Source organism: Manis pentadactyla, chromosome X (genome assembly GCF_030020395.1).
Source record: "Manis pentadactyla isolate mManPen7 chromosome X, mManPen7.hap1, whole genome shotgun sequence".
NCBI lineage: Eukaryota > Metazoa > Chordata > Mammalia > Pholidota > Manidae > Manis > Manis pentadactyla.
In genome coordinates, this window is record NC_080038.1 from 141,496,907 (window position 1) to 141,519,856 (window position 22,950).

The 22,950-nt window shown below is 42.4% G+C and overlaps 1 protein-coding gene across 4 annotated transcripts in view; it reads left to right on the forward strand.

Annotated features, from left to right (window-relative positions):
* Positions 1-22,950, forward strand: part of AFF2 (ALF transcription elongation factor 2) — a 443,889-nt gene that overhangs the window by 282,972 nt on the left and 137,967 nt on the right. For 2 of the 4 annotated variants that reach the window (XM_057495313.1, XM_057495314.1), the window contains exons 5-7: positions 15,451-15,537; positions 20,508-20,544; positions 20,834-20,867. In XM_057495313.1, coding sequence (XP_057351296.1) covers positions 15,451-15,537; positions 20,508-20,544; positions 20,834-20,867 — 158 coding nt within the window. The remainder of the gene's footprint in view (positions 1-15,450; positions 15,538-20,507; positions 20,545-20,833; positions 20,868-22,950) is intronic. The other 2 variants (XM_057495315.1, XM_057495316.1) reach the window with 1 other exon arrangement.

Here is a 22,950-nt window from a genome sequence, read left to right on the forward strand (position 1 = left end):
CACCAGAAGCATTATGGAAAATAAGAAGAAGAAATATAAATTCCGAGTAATTGATCTAACCAGAAGACATCCAAAAACCTAAATCACAGTTTATTTTGTAAAGGTCAGACAAGGAAGACTTCAAGAGATGGTTGGCATGGTCATGGATTCAGGGCATAGCTGATGAAGCACTCATTTTCAGAAGTGCCACGGTTTGTGATGGGAGCTTCCATGGACCAGGTCTGGAGCAGACATATCTTGAGAAGTGGGAAAGGCAGGATTGAATGAGAAATTACATAACTAGTCCACATCTATGGAAAGCACTCCATTGCTGAGGCAAGGTGGAAGAACGAGATGCTGCCTTCTGAGCCCCCTGCAGAGCTGATATCTCTGATGTCTCTTGACAGGACAGAAGGAGAGGTCAAAGCACTTGGTCACATACCCTGTTGTTGCAAAGAGAATTCCTGTTAGTCTAGGATGCAGCCACAGTCCCCACTGCCAAAAACATCCTGCAAATAACTGGTCCAAGAAGAACTCTTATCACTAAAAAGTCAGTAATATTCAGAAAAGGAATCACCCTAAGAGCTATGCAAAAACACACAAAAAAAGGCATATGAAAAAATGTAGCTGAAAAAAGTATTGCTAGGGACCAAACTAAAGCTGTGACCAACATAGTGACATGAATTGTTAAAAAAAAAATGAAGTAATTCTGTCTAAAAATGAGAGCCAAAGCAGTGATACAAGAGCTTAAAGATGCTGTTTAGAAAGTGGGTAAATCAAGCTGCAAAGTAATGAAGTATGAACAGACAATCATTAGAATTTGCACACTTAATATGTTTTTTTCCTAAATAAAAGTAACAGCAGTGAATAGGTATTTTTTTAGTTAACCTCATCAAGAAAAAAGGGAAAAAGCACAAATACTAAAACAAGGAATAATGAAGAGAAATAACCTCTCAGATACAGAAAAATTAAATTAATCATGAGTGCAATTTACTCATCTCTGTATAAATACATGTAAGTACCAGATGAGGTGGATGATTTTTTCTAGTGAAATATAATTGACTGAAACTAACACCAGAAGACAAAATCTAAACAGATTTATTACCATCAATGAAATAGAGACTAGTTCTACTTATTAACAAAAATAAGTCCCAGATAGGGTTTCATGGGGAAACTCATCCAAACCATTAAGGAAAAGTGGAGCTCAATTGTCCCAGCACATAAAACAAGAAAAATTTGCTAAGTTCTTTTGGAAAAGCCATGCTAGCACTTAATATTGCTACCAAAATCTGACAAAAACAGCATACAAAAATTACAGAATAATATCACTTGTGAATATTGATGTAAATTTCCTTAATGAAATGCTAACAGAATCAGACAGAACTTTAAAGGATATGCACCATGACCAAATGAGTTTAATCCAGGAATGTAAAGCTCATTCAACTTTAAGAAATCCATTAATATAATGCCTTTTATGAATAGACTAAGAAAGAAAAAAACTACGTGATCATCTTCATAGGTGCTAAAAAATGACAAAACTTAACACTTATTCTTGATGAAATTAGAAATAGGTAGAAACATCCTTAATGTGATCAAATATATCCATCTCAACACAAATGCTAGTGTCACATTTCACAGAGAAACTCTAGAAGCATTCCCATTATAGTGAAGAAAAAGGACTAGATGTTCTTTATCACCATTATTATGTAATATTGTTCTGGAGGTTAGCCAAAGCAATTAGACAAACTAAAACCATAAGAGGCATTAAAATGGGAGAGACTGTGTGAGATGATTAGTATTTGTAGATTACATGTATTATTTTCCTGAAAGTCCCAAGGGAATTAACCAAAAACACAAACAATATAACAATTCAGCCAAGTTTTAGTGTGCAAAATAAATATATAGAAATAGTCTTTATATGTAAAGCAACCAAGTGTAAGATATAATGCGCAAAAAGATTCCACTTATATCTTCTGAATTCATTTAACAAGATATGTGCCAAAGCCATGTAGATTATAAATACATTATTAGGCTTTCTAGGCCATATGGTTTCTGTTTCAACAACTCAACTCTGTTGTTTTAACATGAAAAGTATTCATAGATAATATGTAAAAGAATACTTGTGACTGTTCCAATAAAACTTTATTTAGAAAAACAAGCAGTGAGCCATATTTGGCCTGGGAGAGATGGTTTGCTGACCCCGATCTAAAACTAAGAAGGGGATAAATCCTCTCTGCTCTGTTCTACTTAAACCACACTTGGCATGTGGTATTGATTTCTGGGCAGCACCTTTTAAAAAAATTACATTCAGTTAAATTTATCTATTTTTTTTTTTAGTTTCAGTCATATGAGTCTCAACATATGCATAGATTCCTGCAGTCGCCACCTTTCACAGACCACAAAACAATTCCAATATCCCAAAGAATTCTCTCATATTACCCTTTAGCAGTCAGACTCTCCTATGTCCCCAGCCCTTAGCAGCCACTGATCTGTTCTCTGTCCCTACAGTGTTGCCTTTTCCAGAATGTTGTATAGAGTCAAGCAGTGTACAATCTGTCCATAGTGATTCTTTCACTCAGCATATGCCTATGAATTGCATTCAGGCTGTTACATGTAGCAACAGTTCATTCCTTTCTATTGCTGAGTAATATTCCACTCCATGGATGTACCAAAATTTGTGTATCCACTCACCCACTGAAGAACATTTGGGTTGCTTCTAGTGTTTTGATGGTTATGAATAATGTTGCTATTAGTAATCATGTACAAGTTTTTGTGCAAATGTATGTTTTCATTTATCATGGGAATATACTAAGAGTGGGGGTGCTGGGTTAAGTGTACATTTAACCTTATAGAAAAGTATTGAATTGTTTTCCTGAGTGGTTGTACCATTTTGCATTCACACCAGCAATATACGAAAGATCCAATTGTTCATATAAGAAAGTTTCAATATATGAAAGACCCTTTGCTAGAACTTGGTCTTACTGTATTTTTTTAAGCCTTTCTAATAGATGTGGATAGTGATATATCATTGTGGTTTTAAATTGCATTTTCCAAATGATTAATTAGGTTGAGCATCTTTTCATGCACTTATTTTCATTTTTTCATATCTTCTTTGACAAAATGTCCATTCAAATATTTTGCCCATTTAAAAAATCAGGTTGTTTTTGCCTTATTGTTGAATTTTGAGAATTCTTTATATATTCTGGACATGTCATTGGTCAGATAAGTGATTTGAAAACATTTTCTTCAAGACTGTGGCTTGCTTTTCATTCCCTTGATAGTGTCCTTCTAAGAGCAAAAGTTCTTAATTTGATGAAGTCAAATTTATCATCATTTGTTTTTATGGATTGTGATTTTGGTGTCAAGTCTAAGAACTTGTTGTTTAACCCAAGGTCATAAAAAATTTCTCCTATGTTTTATTCTAAGAGTTTTATAGTTTTATGTTTCACAGTTAGGTCTTTTATCCATTTTGAATTAATTTTGGTATATACTGTAAAGTGTAGGTTGCAGCTTATTTTGTTAATTGTGTTCTAGAGCTTTTGCAAAGTCTTATCTTTATTGAATTGATTTTGCTTTTTTGCAAAAAATAGATTGACCTTATTTTGTGGTTCTATTTCTGGACTCTGTAGTCTCTCCCATTGGTCCATGTCCCTGGCTTTTCACCAATACCATAACGTCTTGAATACTGTACCTTTATGGTAGGTCTTAGAATAGGACAATATGCATCCTTCAACTTTGTTCTTTTTCTGAAATGGTCTGGCTATTTTAGTTTCCTTTCCTTTGCATATGAATTTTAGAAACATGTTGTCTGTATTTACAAAGGGTCCTGCTTGAATGCTGGTTAGTATTGCATCACATCTGTAGATCAATTTGGGGAGATTTGACATCTTTACCTTGTTGCATCTTTCAGTTCATAAACATGGTGGGCCTCCCCATTTACTTAGGTTAGCCACTGCATTTTTAAAGGGACATCGATAATTGATAATTGATCATTCCATTGCAGAGAATCTGTGCTGTGAAGGAAATCCAAACTCCTAGAAAAACTATATGAACAAAGTTATTCATTACATTTTTTGTAAATAGCAAAAAATGCCACTATATAGCCAATAATAGGGGAATAGTTAAGCAAATTCTGATTTCCACACTCAAAAATAATCAGCCGTTAAAAAGATGGCTTGGAGGATGATGTAGCAACATGGAAAAAAACTTATGATAAAATGTTAAGTGAAATAACCAGAATATAACATTTTAGTAACTTTAATTTTATAGCTATATGAAAGTACAAATGAAAAGAAACTAAAGGAGAATACTCCAAAATAATAGTTCTTATTTCATTAGAGTGGCAGGATTATGGGTAAGATGTTGTCTTTTCTAAATTTTCTCAATTTCTGTAATTTACATTACTTTCATAAAAATTGTAAGAGGGATGCTGCTGAACTCATATGCATTTAGCAAAGAGTAAGCCAGGATAATGTGTGGATTGAAAATCAGAATGGCTGAAGGATGGGCTGACCAAAAGAAATTGAACTAGAAAAGGGAGCAGGCTATGGCTGCCTGAGGGATTTACCGTGTGGAAGTAAGGCTTAGAGACTGGATTTAGGCCAGAAGCCCGCAAATGGTGGAACCCAACCCCTGAAGGGCGAGTGCAGTCGAATAAGTATCTGAGCAAAAAAAGGAAGAAGGTTCTAGTGTGACATCATGGTTAAGGAAGTAGAGCTTGGTTCTTCTCACCTGCTGAACATTCTTGGGTACTTCACCTCTTCCGGACTACATTTACACAGTTGGGATAATTCCACCTAATTTTCAAGATTAGTAGGAGGACTGAATGAGCTGATGAACGCGAAGCTCCTAGAATAGTGCTTGGAACGCTCAATTACTATTATGTCCTTCTTTCCGCTGTTCTAACTAGTAGATCTGTCTAAGAATAGAAAGGAGGTGAGGTTTCTGTCTTCAAAGGTATTCAAGCCATCACCTGTGCCCACCCCATCTCTTGCCACTTTTCCTGACCATGTGTCCTTTTCTCTGTCCCCCACAGACTTCTTTCCCTTCCTCAAATATGCCATTCCCCACCTCCCTCACCACCTCTGTGTGGGCTTGGCCCTCTGCCTGGAAACCCAGCCCCTCTTGTCTGCCTAGCAAACTCCTGTTCACACCATGTAAGAGCCAACACAGATACCACTTCTTCTCTGAATCCCTAACACTGTCCAGATGAGATGAATCTGTCTCTCCTGGTTTCCCTCGGTGCTTCTTATACATGTACACGTGTCACCTTTGTGTGTAGGGAGGACTAACTGTCACGGCATAATGTGAGGTCCCTTAGAGCACAGTCTGTGCCAAACACATCTCTCTGTCCCTTAGGCCTAGCTCAGAAGCCCCCCAGCACACACACCTCTGGTCTCACCTGCTGCAAAAGTAACAAGTGTAGGTGTACAAGAGGGCATAGTGTCGGTGCACCGTGTTCGTTGAGTGGCTTAAATTTGTAGAGGAATGGTTGGCAAACATGACCTCGTAGTGTTATTTCCAGCCGCAGTGAAATAGTGATTTGATTTTCCATGAACATATTTTGAGTTAATAAGCAGATAATAGTGTTTAATGGGTAGAATAGTCAGACAAATAGTACGCATTATAATGGCTTCATTTTTTTTCAAATATTATCTTTAGCACCACTATCTGTGCTAAGCTTTTCCATTGCCAATTATAATTTAATAGCATTGCTGTTGCCTATTTTCAGTATTGCTTCTCAAAGCACAATAATGTTGGCATTATCACTTTAAACAAGGCAAAGGTGGGTCCCCAGGTGCCGCCATAATCAGAGAGAAGAGAGCCACTTTGAAACTCTTGGGTAATGTTAAAAGGGCCGATTAGGTTCCAATTACTATGCTTACTGTTATCACTGCGGTCACAAGAAAGAAGCCTCTATGAGATGTGTTCCTTCCTCCAGAATGAGTTTTCCAGACCTTTCTGTGCCTGAGAGCCTGGATGCTGCTTCCATTAAACTCTCAGCCTCACAGCAGAGGCTGTGTCAAAACAGAGCACTCCCCCAGAGTCCTTCACTCCCAGGATGAGCACGCCGACATGAACAGACTCATCCAGCTCACCGCTGGCTCCTAAAACCGCCAAAACATGACTGACATTCAGAAGGGGGGAGAGAGCTTGCCGCATGTTCTCTAATGTTCCGTTTGGGGGAGCCCATCGTTACGGAGCACCAAGTGAGACCCCTGCCTGGAGGTCCTTGACCTGCCGCGCACTGGCTTTCTGACTCTGTGCCAGCAGCTGCTCTTTGGGACTCCGGTGTCTGATCTGTGAAATGAGGATGAGGAAAATGACGTCCCTGAATTTTTGAATGGATGAAATACCATCACATCAAAGAAATAATCAGTGAACTGTAACCCCTAAGTACACACAAGCTTCTCTTGGATTTTATTTTGGCTCTTCTACTTCTTGTCCAGCAATTCCAAATATTTTCAAAGTGTGACTTTGAATTCCGTGTTCCAGTGCATCCCAGGCTCCCAATCCAGTTTAGCTGACAAGTTTAAATGGCCACCGTGAGCCCTTCATACCTTTAATACAGGGCAGGTCTCATTTTTCTTCTTCATTTTTTGGCCACACCATAGTTCATAAAGGCACTTTGCAGCTTTTCAAATTGTCACATTTGTTTAATTAGCCCAGAGACCCTGCCATGTTGATTTCTGTCAGCTGTGTAACAGTCTCCGTGGGTAATTTGCAAATCCCTGACCAGGATTTTTAACAATGATTTTGCACATTTCTTACCTTTTTCAAAGCAAATGAAGGAGCGGCTGAAGGCAGTGTGCTGCTGCCCTGGGAAGAAACATCCCTAGAGCCCAGGAGAAAACCACTGGATGGCCACTGGCTTTTGGACAAGAAATGCAAACTGATTATACACCACAATCTGAAGCCCTGGCCCGGGAGAAGCAGGCTTCTCGAGGAGAGTCCTTCGTATGCCGTTTATTTACCTCAAGCCCAATGTGACATTTGCTCACTAGAACCTTTCCAGTGAAAGGTTTGACATGGCTCTCTTTGAATCTTTGGTGATTTCATAAATTTACAGCAGGGAGTAAAGGGATCAATTGGTTACCCCCAAGAGATGGTAGACACTTAAAACAAGAGAGTTAAAACAGATTGAGAGACACCCGTGGACAGTGGATTCCCACAGGGTTATTGAGGAAGTTTGGGGTTGGGGCAGGGGAAGGCATCCCTTCCTTGTGGTGAGCAAATGCTTGAGAGTCCAGGCGTGCGTGCCTCGAAGACATCAGTGGGAAACTATTAACACAAGGCACTTGGTTCATGGCGTCCAAGTGTGGTTGTTACCTTTTTATTTAAAAATAAATGGTGAAATGCAAGAATCAGATTAGATTTCTGTTCTGGAAATAGTATATGGTATCTCTGTAATATGATTTCCATAGTGATATTAGATCAGTAGTAGTTCAAGGTTACACTCTTTGGCAAGTGACTGTTTTTCACCAAGGCAGACAGGCACCTGCCTTCCTGATATTACCACAGGACTGACGCTTCCCAGCATGCCCAAGGGGCGAGGTTTAATGTCCACGCCGCCTGGCCCCTGCAGTGTTCCTTTTGAGAATGTTCTCTTTCTCCATTAACCAGACATCTGTTTAGAAAAAGATACAGCTCTCGCTTGTGCTGCTTCTTTGCCACTCTTAATATGGAATAAGGAAGCTATTTATTTCCCATTATTGAAGTAATTGGAGAAAAAAAAATTCCTAATCTGGAGTGAAGAGCGACTGTCCAGGCACTCGAGAATACTCAGCCTGTTAGTGGGCTTGGAATATTCGGATGGGGCTTTCTGAATCAGTTTCTCTGAGCGTTAGTGGTGGTTTTGATGTTGTTAAATTCAGACTACTGCAAAAAGTTTCATGTCTCTGCTGGTTAATTTTTATTTTTATTGGGAGGGGGCTGTGTGTTGCAGGAGAGGGGGGCCTGGTGCTCAGTAGTTAGACAGACATGTTGTGATTGATTCGTTAGTTAATTTCATATGAATGGCACAGTTCTCGTTCATTCCCTTGGCACTCTGAGTCTGTGGTTCTAAGCTTGAAATAGCTGTTTCAGAGGAAAGACAATTCCATGTAAATCATATTGACTGGAGTTTCAGCTGTATTCGTGGCCTGGTACCTTATTTTTACAGAGCTCAGAAATAATGAGGGAGCAAAGCTATGGCCAAGTTGTTCACTGGAGGTCTCTCTCTTTCCATGAAAATAGATATTACTTCTTTTTTCCTCAGCAATTGAGCCTTTGTTCCTTCTAAAAGCAGTTGTCATGAACTCCTCATTACCATTTTTCTTAATGTGATAAGTGTAAACTACAAGAAAGCTATCATGTTCGAAAAGCTACAGCAGCCCTTAGAAAGAGAATACTAACGCCTTGTGTAAGTCTTTGAAAAGAGTCAGACTGAGGATTGCAAGAAAGGTATCCTTCTGCCTGCCTCCCTGTGCCTCGAGTTATCATTCTCTAGTGCCTTTCCCATATGCACAAGCTGGCTTTGTAAATGACTGCTGTGTTGCTGCATCGACACTGTGTATCTTTCCAGCAGTGTGAGCTGAACAAATCTCTTTGGTAATTTCTGGAACATGACAACAAATTGATTGTCACTCTTGAAAAAAAAAAAAAGCCAACGCTGACAAGTTTATTTTAGTTTTACTTTTCAATGGTAAACTAATAATTGTGGTTATCTCACAGTCCTTCCAATTATGGATAATACTGTAGTTACCTAGAGCCCGATCACACCATGGGCCTGGCTGGCCCAGCCTCCTCGCTCTTAGATGTCTTGCTGAGAGTAGATACTCAATAAAATACTTTCTTGAATGAATGAAATTAAACAGAGATCATTAAGGATGGTGCTGGGGGAGAAGCCAATGTACATGTGTAAGTTTTATCAAATTGTTTTAGCTGACCTAGAGCTAAAGGAGCAAATTGGAGGTTAGCCATAAAGAAATATCTCATGCTATGGGGATACAGTATGTCATTCCATCCATTAAAGTGGCTCTGAAAAAAACACATAGCTGTGATATTACGAAGGCCTGGGGAATTGTTTCATGTTAGTGTATCTTACATGATGGTCATTTGGATGTGGTTGATGGCAAAATAATTTGAAACAGAAGAGCTAGAAACTCAGCAAGAAGTTAAAAATCACTTCTGAAAAGAGTAACAGTGTCAAAATTACCTTACGCATGAAGGAAGCAAGTTCATGAGTTAAAAAGGTAAGAAATGGCTTTAAGAAACCTCAGAATCCTCTGATGCCTGAACTGGACCACAGAGCAGAAGCCCCTCTTCCTAGATTTCCTTTTGCTCTTGATGTTCACAAAACATTTCTTGATAGCCAGTTCTTATATTTCTTGCCCTTGAACTTGTGCTAATTTTGCCTTTACTAAAGAAGGCAATTTCAATCTAATAACATTTCCTGGTGCAGCAGCCAGCCTTCTGTTCTTATTGGTTCAACTGATTGACACAAATGTCCTGATAAGGATTGAAATTTACAAGGCAGTCATCTTTTAGAGAGTCAAAGCCCATTAATTAGATGGGCCGAGGCCTCAGGTTGCTGCTGCTGAAAACGTGTGCAGAACTCAGTGGATCTGGGTGAATTCTGCCCAGCATTTAGCGTAAGCCCTTCCTTCAAAGAGACTGCAGTGTTCCAGTGCCCTTGCTGGGATGGGGCATCCAGGATGGTGCGCTCCGTTTCAGAGGCGGTCTGCGCCACACAGTGTCCTACTTACTGCGCAGTTGGCTACGGCCTTCCACATGCTGCGCATCATACTTGCCTGAACATGGCCTGAGTTGGCATTGGTTCTTTAGACTGCTAAACCCCCTTGAATTGATTTGGGGTCAACTAAAATCCCTGGGTTTTGGGCCCATGAAGTACAGCTCAGTCAGATGGTCTTTCTCATTCTGCAACTTTACACTTGGTTTGTGGAACATAACTGCGATTTGCTCAGTCTGCCAACTAGGATCTCATTTCCCAATTGGTATCAGTTGTCTAGATTGTGGCCTGGCTGGGGTTAAATAGCCTCTTGAACCCTAAGTGGGAAGCACATTTTGTGGGGGCATCTTTAGGGCAAAACGTTCTGGGAAACACAGTGCCTAACGTGGGAGGGCCCAGAGGGCAGAGAGAGACCAGTATACCTCTTCCCATTTGGCCTGCTGCTTTGCATGGGGACTTTCACGAGCCTGGCCAAAGGGCTCCATCCTCCAGCCCTGGTCCTCCCAGGGCCTGCCTGAGAAAGGCCTGCCAGGCATTGATGTGCACGGTGGCAGGGCTGTGTCCCCGTGTGCCACACGTTCACAGACCACAGTCAGCATGCGATGGGACACCTCCCCGAGCCCACCACTCAGCCGCCTCCAGCGGCGTCCCCAGGCCCACTGCAGTCCCCTGTCGTCCAGCTCCCCCTGAGTGACCCCCCTGCTCCTGCAGATGGCGGTGCTCCTGCCCATGCCTGGCTTCCCTCCCATCAGGGAGGAGCAGAACTTCCTGCGGGCCCCCCAGGGATTCAGCAGATGCAGGGCTGAGGAATGATATGGCTGCTGCTCTCCTGAGCTCCTGGGCAGTCGCTGTGGCGACCACAAGGGCCCTTGTCCTTTACTGGCAAACCTGATGCCTAACTCCATCCCATCCTCCCTTTCTGGCTCTTCAGAGAACTGTCAGGGCCCCTGGTTACAAAGGTCCTAAGTCATCTATTCAAACAATTACGTTTTCTGCTAAGTCATTAACACCCCCACACACACCACCACCGCACCACACACACACATGTGGCTTTGCTCCGGAGAGGGAGGGCCCTTTAGCTAAGGACCAGATTTGACTGTATAGTGAGCACACCTCACTCACAGTCAGGCACGTGCACTTAGTATTTTCAGGTTTAAATTACCTTTGGAGAAAAGAGGAAGCTGATGGCTCCAGCATTCTTAGGCCATAGTGGCATGTAAGCCTACCCAGCATATATATTTCCATCCTATCGCAGCACTGTCTGGGAGGACGCTTTCTGGAAGAAAAAAATAAGAAAGGAAAGGAATCCCCTCCCTCAAAGGAACTCAGAGACCGAGGTCGGTTACTACGATCGCGAGTCATTTACATCGAAGTCTCTGCGAAAACAAACTCCGACCTGATTGTGTGCATTTACTCACAGTTAGATTGCAAAACCGCTCAGCTGCTTCCACTTATTATTATTCTGAATCACAGGCAGTTGTTCCCTTCTCGGCGTTTCAGCAGAGGGAAGGGGAACGGTGTGCCGAGCCCATCTCACCTGGAGCCCTGCACGGAGCCTCAGTTGGCTGTCTGCCAAGTGGACGCTGCCACCGCGCCTGTGCAGCAGTAGCAAGGGGCTGTGTGTGTGGGCACCGCACTACCGTTTCCAAAACCGTTGCCCACGCAGCAGGTCGCTTTGCCCTGTGCAGTCCTGTAGCGGTCGGCAGAGGAGGTAGAAGCAGAGACGAACGACACCGTCAGCTGGAAGAACCCCTAGAGGCCATCTGATGCCACAGGTGGGGAAACTGAGGCTCAGAGAGCACACGCGTGTTGACTGGGGTCACTCGGCAGCTTCTAGTGGAACTCAGACAGGGGTTAATTTCTCCTTACTCTTAGTCCAGGGATCTCTTAGGAATCCCTCTGCCTCTAATGAGAACAACAATGAAAATATGCAAGATCCCACTATCATTTGTATTCATTTAGACGGTTATTTGAAAAATTTCCATAAGTATCTCTTCAGTTTGAACTCTGTGAGGCAGGCACCTTAATATTTACGTTACGTAACCTGACCATGTCTTGTCTGAGTATCTACTGTGCGCCAGGTGTCGTGTTAGCCTCGGAAAGGAGTGCACACACACACACACATGTCGGTGCACACACTGCTCTTCTCTCCTCCCTCTGCAGCCATCTCCTGAGCACTTCTGCAGTGACTCCTCCCCGACCCCTCTGCCCACGCCCCTCCCGAGGTGGTTAGCATGGCAAGCAGAGTCCCTGGGAAGGACCTTGAGTTTTTATCCTGTCTAGACCCAGTGGCTGGTACATAATGGCTTCCTAGTACATCTTAGTAGAACAAAATCCAGGGAGTCCCCCAAAGAGACTCTGCTGTTTGCTAACCGTGTGGCCATGGACAAGTCACTTCACCTCTTGGTGTCTCCATTTCTTCATCTGTCAAAGGAGTAAGATGCTAACCCCCACCTCTTTGGTTTGTGGAAGGTAAGTGCCTGGCCCACTGTAAGCATTTGGTAAATCTTGGTGTTGTTACTATTATTAATTCACACATAGAAACTTCAGAGAGTGATACTAATATCTCATGTTAACCAGTTACTACATACTAGGACCTGGAGATACAACGCTGAATAAGAAGGGTTGGGGCAGCACGCTGGCTCCTTGACATGGCAGCCCCTCAGACAACTGTGGCCAATGAGTATGGAATGCATTTGAGGTTAGCAGACTCTGGAATCCAAACTGTCTTCTGCCCCTCAGCCACTGGGGCACCCAGCTTCTGTTCTAAGCCAGACAAAGCAGGGCTACCCATAAGTTGTTTTGGATTCATTAGCCTTCTACATGAGCCACAGTATGGATAATGTGGCCGGGAAATAATCACTGGTGGGAAATTGGGCCTTTTCTGATTTGTCTGGCTTTGACTTTGGAGTCTTCTGGTCACATTAATGCAAGCATCTGCCCCATTGTTAGAAATGCTGTTGAATGTGCTATTGCTTCTGAAACCTACTCTTTGTCAAACAGCAAAAAGTAAGACATCATTTCTTAGTTATTCCTCTCTCCATTAGCCATGTGAGTCAGCCTGATGATGACAGTCAACCTGTCTGGTGCAGTGGAAAGAGTGTGCGCTTTGGAACCAGTCACCAGCCTTCGCTTTGACTAATATGAGGCTGTACGCAAGCGGCCCCACCTCTCGGAACTTCCATGATCTCATCTGCCCAGAGGGCAGATGAATCCCTGCTTTGTCTTCCTCTCAGGGCATCACAGGAGCCCAGAGAGGAAGGGGTTTCAGACCAATCTCACGTGTATGGGTAATGTTGGTAGTGAATGGCGAAGTGATGCCTGGCATTAAGAACAGGTGCTCAGCACTGGCGCCTGCTGTAAAAGCCTTGGCAACACCGTGGAGCAGGTGTGCATCCCTACCTGCCGAGCAGGCAAAGGCTTAGTACAGTTGGAAAGGGCACATGGGTGTTCTTATCTTGGGAATAGCAAGATCATAAAAATAGATTGATATCCTTCAAGTGCAAATAGAAAGGACGGTAATGGAAAATCTGCAGTGAGCTTTCCTTATTTTACAGGTCTAACTCGTTTTGAGAAGTGACAGTTTGCTCTCATGTTCCTTGCTAAAGATATCCTTTCAGGAAATTATATTCCTTTCAGCTGTATTGGTGGCAACACAGAATCGGCTTGCTGTCTCATGAAATCTCGCATTTTCAAACACAGACAATCAGGTGTACTTAAGATGCAAAAGTGTGTGAAGTGCCATGAAGATGGGTCAGCAGGGCCATGCACTCTGATGGTGATCCAACATAATCCCATTCTGCCACCGAGGGAATACAGAGACCTGGGGGAGAAGGTACACCTTTGAGAAGTGGCTTCATCCCATGGTGCAAAGGGATATAACTAAGCCTCTCAGGGATTGAGTAATACACCCCAGTTGCTGATAAGGGACAGCACTCCCACCGCAGGCTGGGTCCCCCACCCCTTGGTTGATTCTGGCTACCTAGGACCTATATCTTTTAAATAATAGTACTAATTTTGGAGAAGACCAGCCTCGCTCGGGAAAAAACATCTAAAATTTAAAAGAAATCATTGAGTATTTCAAAGACAGAGAGTAATTGGAATTTGCTTTAAGCTGTTGTCTCGTAGTTACTTTGGGCCGGTTTTGATGAATACAGAAATAGTATTTGTCACAAGAGTTATCAACTGCATACAAATGCACAACTCAAAAACACTTAGAAACAGTCAACCTCTTAAGTAGGTTAAGCATCCCCTCTAAATCTTGTGTGCATTTTTAATGTACTTACTGCCTCCTTTTAAATAGTGCTAGGTAGAATCCAATCTGTGTCAGCGCTTGTCTGAATCATACTTAAAAATTCGGCTTCAGCGTTGCCACTATGAATGAACCTGTGAAGTATCTCCTTGCACTATAGCTCTTCATACATCAAAGACTCGTTTTGAACTGGGTAATTATAGAAGGAAAAAACATGTTTTAGTGCTACCTGAGAGTTCTTATTAATATTACCTTTGAACCTTTGAAATGACTAATTATGTTACCCATAAAGATTAGGAGAAAGTATTATGTAACTGCCTAATTAAAAAGGCCTTTCATAAACTTCGATCCTCTCTTCTCCTCCCCAAAGCTCTCCTTTATTTCCATCATTACATTGATATTTTTATGTTTAATGTTTACATATCAAAATATCTGATGACTCAGCACATGCTGGCAACCCCCCCCCACCCCCCGCCCCACAAACTTTGGCGTCTCTCTGGTGCTGAGATGTCAAACATGTGACCTGATTATCCTCACTCTTCCGGCCAAGCAGGTTGGCCACGAGCCCTGAGACTCAAAGAGGATTTGAACAGCCCCTCTTTGCAAACTGAGTGTTGTAAAGAACTGAGAAGGTGCCCCTGCTGATAACAGAGTAGGAGCCTGAGGGCCTTTTCCTACTTTGAGACCTGAACTCACACAGACACTGTGTGTGTGGTTGGGTGGAATGGTGCTACCCATCACACAGTAGCCCCCTCTATGAATGAGAAAGAATTCTCCTCAGCTGATTCATCTTTCTGTGGAAAAGCCAACAGCGTGGGCATAATCTTACCACTAACTGTTAGGCTATGTCAAGAGAAATGAGTATCGGAGCGTCCACTGTGAGGGTGCTGACGGCATTGCCCGCGCTGAGCTGGCAGATAGCACCGGCAGCAGGACACCTTAGTTAGAAGAGCCCCAGGCAATCAGGAGTCCTTCCTGGGTGCACCTAAGATAGTTGGCAGAATGCAGAACTCAAGCGTTAGAAGAAGAGTGGGAAGCTCGCAGGAAATGAAGGAGCAAGCTGCAACGGTGTGCGACTGGAGACCAGACAGCCCCAGGCAGGGCACCTGTCTTCCTGCAGCTGGAGACCCGTCACACCGAAGAAGAGGAGACGTGTTCCGTGGGGCCCCAGTGTCTGGTCCACAGCTAGAGGCTCCCAGGAGACAGGCCTTCAGCTCACAAGCAGGAAGAATAGTCTGATCACACTGTCAGCATGGGACAGGCTGCTCCAAGCAGTGTGAGCTCCCGCTCGCTGGCGATGTGCAGGTGCAGGCGGGCTTCGAGCAGCAGTGTGGGGCAGGGGGACGGACCACAGGTCTAAGTTCCCCTGAAAAAAAGTAGGCCAAGTAAGTCAGTAAGTATTTATAAAGGGCCTACTCTGTTTAGTGCCAAGAAGGTTTTTTTAATTTTCTAAATTTCCCAAAATAAAGTTGCTGTTTTTCCTCATCAGGAGATGACCCATTCCTGGCCTACTCCTCTCACTGCCATGCACACTCCTGGAAACCCTGAGCACAGCACATGCTCCATCCCAGGACAGGTCAGTTGTCTTCCTTCCTCCATTTTCCCTCATCGTATTGTAATTATTCCAACCTTCCAATTGGATTCTTAAAAATAAAAATGACCTTGGTGTTCCAGTGCCATAAAATGTAGACTCTCTCTTCCCCTTGCGATGTTAATATAAATATTCTTATTGAAAGTGGGTCCTTAAGAGAATACATATACAGACGCTGGCATGCAAATCACGCTACCTAGAGTGCAGCCAGGGCTCATGCCACTGGGCCCGGAGCTGACGAATCAGAGGTGTGAACTCATCCCTCAAGAAAAACTGATCAGATGATGTAACAACAACATCCAAGACTGTTTTTTACTTTTAAAAAACCTATACTCTCCACTTGAATGATCAGTGTGCAGATCACTTTCCAGTCCCTGCTCACAAGCAGACAGGTCCTCACACACCAACATATCATATCGACAGAACTCCATCTTCTACAGTTCTGGTGTCAAATATTTAATGTAATTTTTTTACATTATGGGCTTCCCGCAAGAATTTTTCTCACCATCAGGTTTTAAAAGGCCTGAATGAATAAGCAGAGCTGTTCTAATAACATACTTTAAAGGAGAAAAAATAACGTCTTCCTCCCTTCCTTCCTTCCACCAATTAACCACCTGTCCATCCATCCACTTATTTGGAAACCATTTACTGAGGACGTACAGTAGACTCAAAGTTAGGGATGAAGAAAAACCTTCTACATGTTTCAGCTAAATGACAAGATGATGTAAAAAGTGCCTTCATGGAAACTAACAGGCTCACAGAAGTATCTAACCCTCCCTGGGGCATGGAGGACCTCCCAGAGGTGGTGGCATCTGGAGAATGCTTACACCTTCGACAGGGGCGAAGAGCCCAAGAGAACAGGAGAGGAGCAGGATGGGCAAAGGCATGGAGAGATAAGGGGTCGTGGTGTGGCCCACGCTGCTGTGGTCTCGAGTGGCCAGGTCAGACTTTGTGTGCTGTGGAGTGGAGAGAGATGACCCCTGACCAAATAAGTACATCTCAGTGAAAGGCCTTTAAGGCCAGCCAAGAAATTAGGACTTTATTTGAAGAAGGAGAAACCCAGTCAGATCCTTTAGTTTTTAGGGTCCTGATTTCAGCAGTGACAGTGGCCTGAACTGCATTTAATTACCCCTCCCACCATTGAGAGGGGTCAGAACTAAGTCAGCAGCAACTGTCCCTGTCCCTGTCTGGGCTGTGTCATTCCCTCCGGGATCCCCGCTCTCCTGACTTAGGCCGCTGTGGGTGTGCTTCCCCTTCTCCCCAGCATCCCAGCTAAGGGATCAAAGCCATCTGTTTCAGGAGCTGAATCCAACACCTGGACAGGCAATTGCAGTGTTTGGAGCTGTGTTCTGCAATTCTGGAGATAACTTTTTCAGTTGCAATTTTGACATTTACAAGTATATACAATAGAACTGGATGTCTGAATGGGCTTTTGTAGTAAGTGCACAATTTGAAACCAGGCATGATTTGCATTTTCTGCCAATTATCTCTGCTACCATCAACCCCATGGTAAAGGTAGAAGCAAGTGGGATAAAATGGTGAAAACCAGGATAGTTACACACCCACTCTTTTGTTTCACTTGATTCCTGCCAAAATGTCGGTTTGAAAGAAAAGTACATTTTAAAACACAGTAATAGCATCAACAGCACAGAGAGTGATGTGTGTGCCTTGCCTCATTCTAAGCCTTTAATACATAGTAAATAACTCAGTCCTCACTATAACCCAAAGAGTGGTGATTTAAGGGTCCCTAATTTGCAGAGGACAAAACGTAGGCACAGCATTAAGTAATGTGCTCAGAATCACCCAGCTAGTAAATAAGGGGCCTAGTCTTTAGATCCAGGTGTTCCAGCGATGCATTTCTCACACACAGTTCCAGATACCCTGGTTGCAATTCCATCTTCCATAATGTGACTGCCTCCAGTAAATGCGCGTACCCAGGGTGATTGCCCTTTCCTCAGCGCTTGCGCTAGAACTGGGTGATGCCCCCCTCTCAGAAAGCATCCATTTCTTACATCCACACCAGAAATTGCACTGCAAAAGGGTTCTGCCTTAAGAGCGCAGACATGGCTGCTTTTAATCCTGGCTCTGCCATTGGTTGGCCATGTGGTCTTGGTCAAGTCCTTCCAAGCCTCAGTTTCCACATCTATATTGTGTGGGTGTGTATATACTATATAATCTCAATGGATTTTTTGGGTCAAATAGTCCATTATTCTGTAAACATAAAAACAGAGACAGGTGAAAATCCTCAACTTACTCAAGTTTACTTATTCATCCTAAATTGAAAATGTCACATTTTCTCATAGAGAATGGAAAAACTCAGGAGGAAGGGAGTACATTGCTAAGCAGAACTGGGGGAGCTAATGATACCCTCAGGGGAAGTTCAGAAAAGGCTTCAAGGAGGTAAACATCCTCTAGACAGAGGCTAGCAAACTACAGCCATTGGTTTTTCGATTTTTAAATAGTTAAGATTTTCAAAAGAAAGAGAATATGAATACAACTATGAATATTCTGAGGAATATGAATGATAATGAAATTATGGAAGTGCTATGAAATTCAAATTTCGGTGTCTATGAATCAAGCTTTCTTGGACTCCAATGATGCCCATCATTTATATATTGTCCATGACTCCTGCCACGCTACAATGGCGGAGGTGACTGGTTATAGCATACAGAGATGGTATGCCCCAAGGCCTAAAATATTTACGACCCTTTACAGGGCAAGTTTGCCAACCAAACCATCAAGGCTGTTACTTAAAATAGCCTCACATGAGTTTGTGAAAACAATACCTGTATGACCTGTCTATGAAAGAAACACACAGGTTGAAGTCAGGCATATTTTTAAAATGTGTATTATGTGCATCCACGGTTATTGCATGAACAACACAGATTCTTTCCACAGCCAAGCTATCTCCAGTCAGGGTTGGGTATGTAAATGAAGTAACTCGGGTAATAGCCAAAGGTACTCATTTGTTTAGAATTCTGGTTTTAAAAAGTCTTACCCAGCTTAACATTAAAAGCTGTGTCAGGAATGTATAACACCAATGACTCAGATTCAGTGAATCACATGACCCTCCAATTTGCTTCAGGCCTCACTGCCCTAATGCTCTGAAAAATTGATTGTTTGGGTCTAAAGTCCAAAATACTTGCATGAAGGTGAATGATTCAGTCCAGGCCTCCAAGACCAGCACAGAGACTGGCTGCATGTTTCACTCTTTGATCAGGTATTAGTTTCACTTGACTTTGCAACTTGTCCTTCGCTTCCTAAAGGTATACAAGCCCAAGTTTGCTCTATGCAATTGTAAGGAAATGCCTTTAAAAAAATAACAGGTAGAAATATTAGTGTATAGTAAAGACATACAAATGGCTAACCACTCATTTATTTTCCACTCTGGGAGTTGAAACTCTTGGATAACCAAAGGTTTTCCCTCCATTGGAATCATGTAAGAGGAATCATTTTTGAAATATAACTGATGTTTTCCTGACTTCTTGTAAAAATTATAGTGAACAGTCTTTAAGTCTTTTCTCGATAACTTAGACAATATGATGAGCATGAGTTTTGTACTAGGCTGTAATTGGGCCCTCAGTATCTATTAGGATGGTTAGAAATGCTTGCCACTATATTAAATGGCCATAGACTCTTCTACTTTTTAAGTTCTGACTTTGCAGTGTCGTTTTCTTTGGCCCCCTGTGCTGCCTGTGCTGTCGGTTTTCATGCCTCAAGCAGTGTTTCCCCTTCCTCACCATCTATGATTTGCAACAGGGTGAGAATCAAATGGCCAGGCTTGTTAGAGTCCTGTCAAAAGCCAATTCTCGATCAAGTGAAGGTACAAAAGCCTTTGAGCAGCAAACTGCATGGATTCTGACAACTCTTTAGTTCAGAGGCCTTTTCCATCTCTTGTAGAGTTTATGGCAGTCTCCTGGAGTGGTGGGCTTGCCAGAAGATAAGTCTCTTGGGCCGCAGAATCATGCTAAATAGATCGAAAGGTTCACTTTTGATTAAAGTACAGGGTTACTGTTCTTGCTTTCTTCTCTTAAAGGTAAATTATACTGCAATCCTATTTTTTCCACTATATGGTGGCAAGATTAGGCTTAAAGAGTAGATTACTTGCAGCAGTGATTGACATAGCTTATTTTTATATTGACTTGAATTTGCTGTCTCCAGTTTTGGAACACTTGCTTTCAGTCGATCTCTCTTTCATCCTCACAGTGCCGTGTACGCCCTGTATCTCACTGTAGGGCTTCTGCCTGAAAGTTTTGTTAGAATCCACACAAGTGTTCCCTGCTATCAGAAAGCCCAATGTGTGCAAATCAGATTTGTAAAAACAGTGAATGTATTGTGTAACTCAAATAAAATTTAAGTTCCCTTAAATAATATGCTCCACTAGCATATTTCAAATTGCTTCCTATACTTGACCAAATTTGTGATGAAGGTTTAAGAACATTTCTCTTGAGAAAATGAGATACATCTATTGTATACATGTCACAGCTAAGGTAGAAAACTGGAGTTGTTTTGGTAAAAGGGAACAACTGAGTGAATGTATTAATTGCAGCAGTGTTTACACTTCTACCAAAACTATGATCATTTGTTTGTTTGAACCAAGTACCCTTTACTTCCTTAGAGGCATCATTGCCTGGCTAAGTGAGAAATTATACACTTGAATTTCACACATGTGGGTCATTTGTTCCCGTGCTGCACACATTTCCAAGCAGATACCACTCTTACTTAAAATTCTGCTACAGCGGCGGTCGTGGTCATGTTGCAGTGAGCGGGCTGGGCTAGCGAATGTTCATCCTTCAAGTAGGGCTGCAGACAGAAGCCTCATTAATGGAATTGCTAACAGTGGTTTCCTTTTTGCAAACATTAGTCAAGCTAACTCTTCAGCAATAACAGCTCTACCTTTTGTTCCCCTTGTATCACTTAACTAATGTTTGTATTGTATGTGTTCTTCCTTATAGGAATCCCAACACCTGACCCCAGGATTCACCTTACAAAGTAGGTGTTCTTAAGAAATTCTTCTTAGTCCAAACATTCATGTCTTCTTCTTCCTCACTTTCTTCTCTTTCCTACCTAACATTCATTAAAACATGAAGCAACAATAACAGAAGTCATATTGTGGTACATCCAATCAGTGCCTTTTGATTGTTTTCATCTGTTATTCATGGCAGGATGCTGTGAGAAAGTGTAACTGGAAGGGCTGCATGTTTGAAGACCAAGTGCATTCAGAATAATCATTTGACAGTAGAAAACATGCATCGTAATCATGTGTGCCCTTTCTTTTCAGAGTGGAGTGACCCGACCAGCAGAGCTTCTACGAAGTCAGTATTGCTCAGGTCGTGAGTACTTGGGTTTCCAACACAGGCTTCTTCAGGGACATTTGGCAAGGAAACAGTGTCTCAGCGCTGAGTGAATCTCTCTTGCTCCTTGAAAATATGACCCTTGGTTCTTACTAATATGGAGTTTGGTTAGAGGGGAGAATGGGATTTCCCACGATAAGCAAGTAACAGTGAAAATGAATGTGATCACCACTAGACTCTCTCATGATGTAGGCAGTCTGGATTTATACCTGGGGTATGAAAACAACTGGAATTCATGAGCAATGAGCAATTAGATGAGCATTATGTAACTTCAGCCACAGGTACCGTTATGTGCACTATTCAACCACCACTGACTAGGATGGGGAAGACATGTCTAAGCAGCCATGTCTTGAGTGGGCATGAAATGTTGAGTGGATTGCTATGGCTAGTCAGCCTGAGACCTTGCTGTTTGCAGGTCATCTGGTGACTGTATATTAAACACAAACAAGGGTAGCCAGGAAGAGATGGAATAAGAGATTACAGGACGCTAGGTTGAAGTTCAGAAGCCAGGGCCCTGCAATTCACTCAGCACTGTCTTCATTTCTTTATTAATGTTATCTGGAGGAGGGGTATGAAGAAACCAATTTCCTCAGGCTAACTATTGTAGATTTTGTAATATCCATTTGTCCAAGAGCATATCAAGGGAGTATGTCTCTCACAACTTCTTTCATTCCTAATAATGGAAAATGGAAGTCGACTTCTCTGTGTAATAGTCACATACTTGAAAATCTTCAAAATGAAATAATTTGTGATGTTCAAGTAGTCTAATGGCACACTTGAAGTAAATTGCTCACCTTTTGGAAGATCACGAATAATTGCATATGACAACTGGGAATGACTCCCACATAGACCAAGGCTCTAAGAAAGCCACTGGTCTTTCCACGGTCTTGGTTCTGTCTAGCCACAAAGCGCCCAGATGGCTGACCCCATCACTGGCCTTCTCATTTGGTCTTCTGGTCTGGTCTGTGCCTTCTAATTCAAAGTTCAACTTTCAACAACAAATAATTCTCCATTCAAAGAAGTGAGGAAAAATGAGGGACGGGAAAAAAATAGAACCATAACCCTGATTTAAGGACCAAATTGTAGGGAAAAATTGAAATCAGAATCATCTTTGATATTATTCATCTCAGCTTTTCCATTCATCACCAAGTGAATTGGCCTTCCCCTTGTTATCCTAGTAAACAGTGGCTCTCATTCTCCTACCTTGCCCCACTCCCATTAAAAGGTCAATAAAAAACCTCTGTCTCTCTCTCTCTCTCTCTCTCTCTCTGTTTCTCTCTCTCTCTCTCTCTCTCTCTCCCTCTCTCTCTCTCTCACACACACACACACACATGAGCGTTTAGAAAATCAATGCAGGTTTCCAAACATGAAAAAGCATAAAAATATTTTTCCTACTGTAAAATGGTCTTACTCCTAAAGCAAGAGTATTAGGCTCCTGCTGTGAAATATACTGATTTCCATATAGGCCATAAAATGCAATATTTTAATGGTTTGTAACTAACGCAAATACACTCAGTAATTGTGGTTTATAGTTAGAGACTGCATTTCCAGTGAACAGCACTTCATAGCAGAGGGGGCATATAGTGCATTCAGGAGAGCTGAGGTTCTCTCTAGGAAGTATCGAGAAAACTAGAAGACAGTTCTTTTCTGAGTGAGCCTCTCTCTTCTCAGCTATGATCTAAATTGCAAGCATTGTCCATCAGACTTTAGCTGGAGTAAGTTCCCTTCTTATGGTAGAGAATGGATTTAACATAGGACAGATCAGAGTTGTAATAACTATTTTTATTCTTAGCTTCCAAGTTATTATCAGCTCAGCATGACTATCACTCTCCCATATTTTACTACAGGGCACTTTTTAAGCCAGCTTCTAGGATTGCCATTTGGCAGGTAATCCTCCAGGTGATGAAGAACATTCTGAGTGTAGACAGACTGCTGGTGGCTGGAGCTTGGTGGAAAGCAACCCCTAAGTCAGGGCTGCTGCCAGAAAGACACCTTCCCAAGGCCAGCACATGTCCTGGCCATGCTCCTGCCGCTTACTACAGTG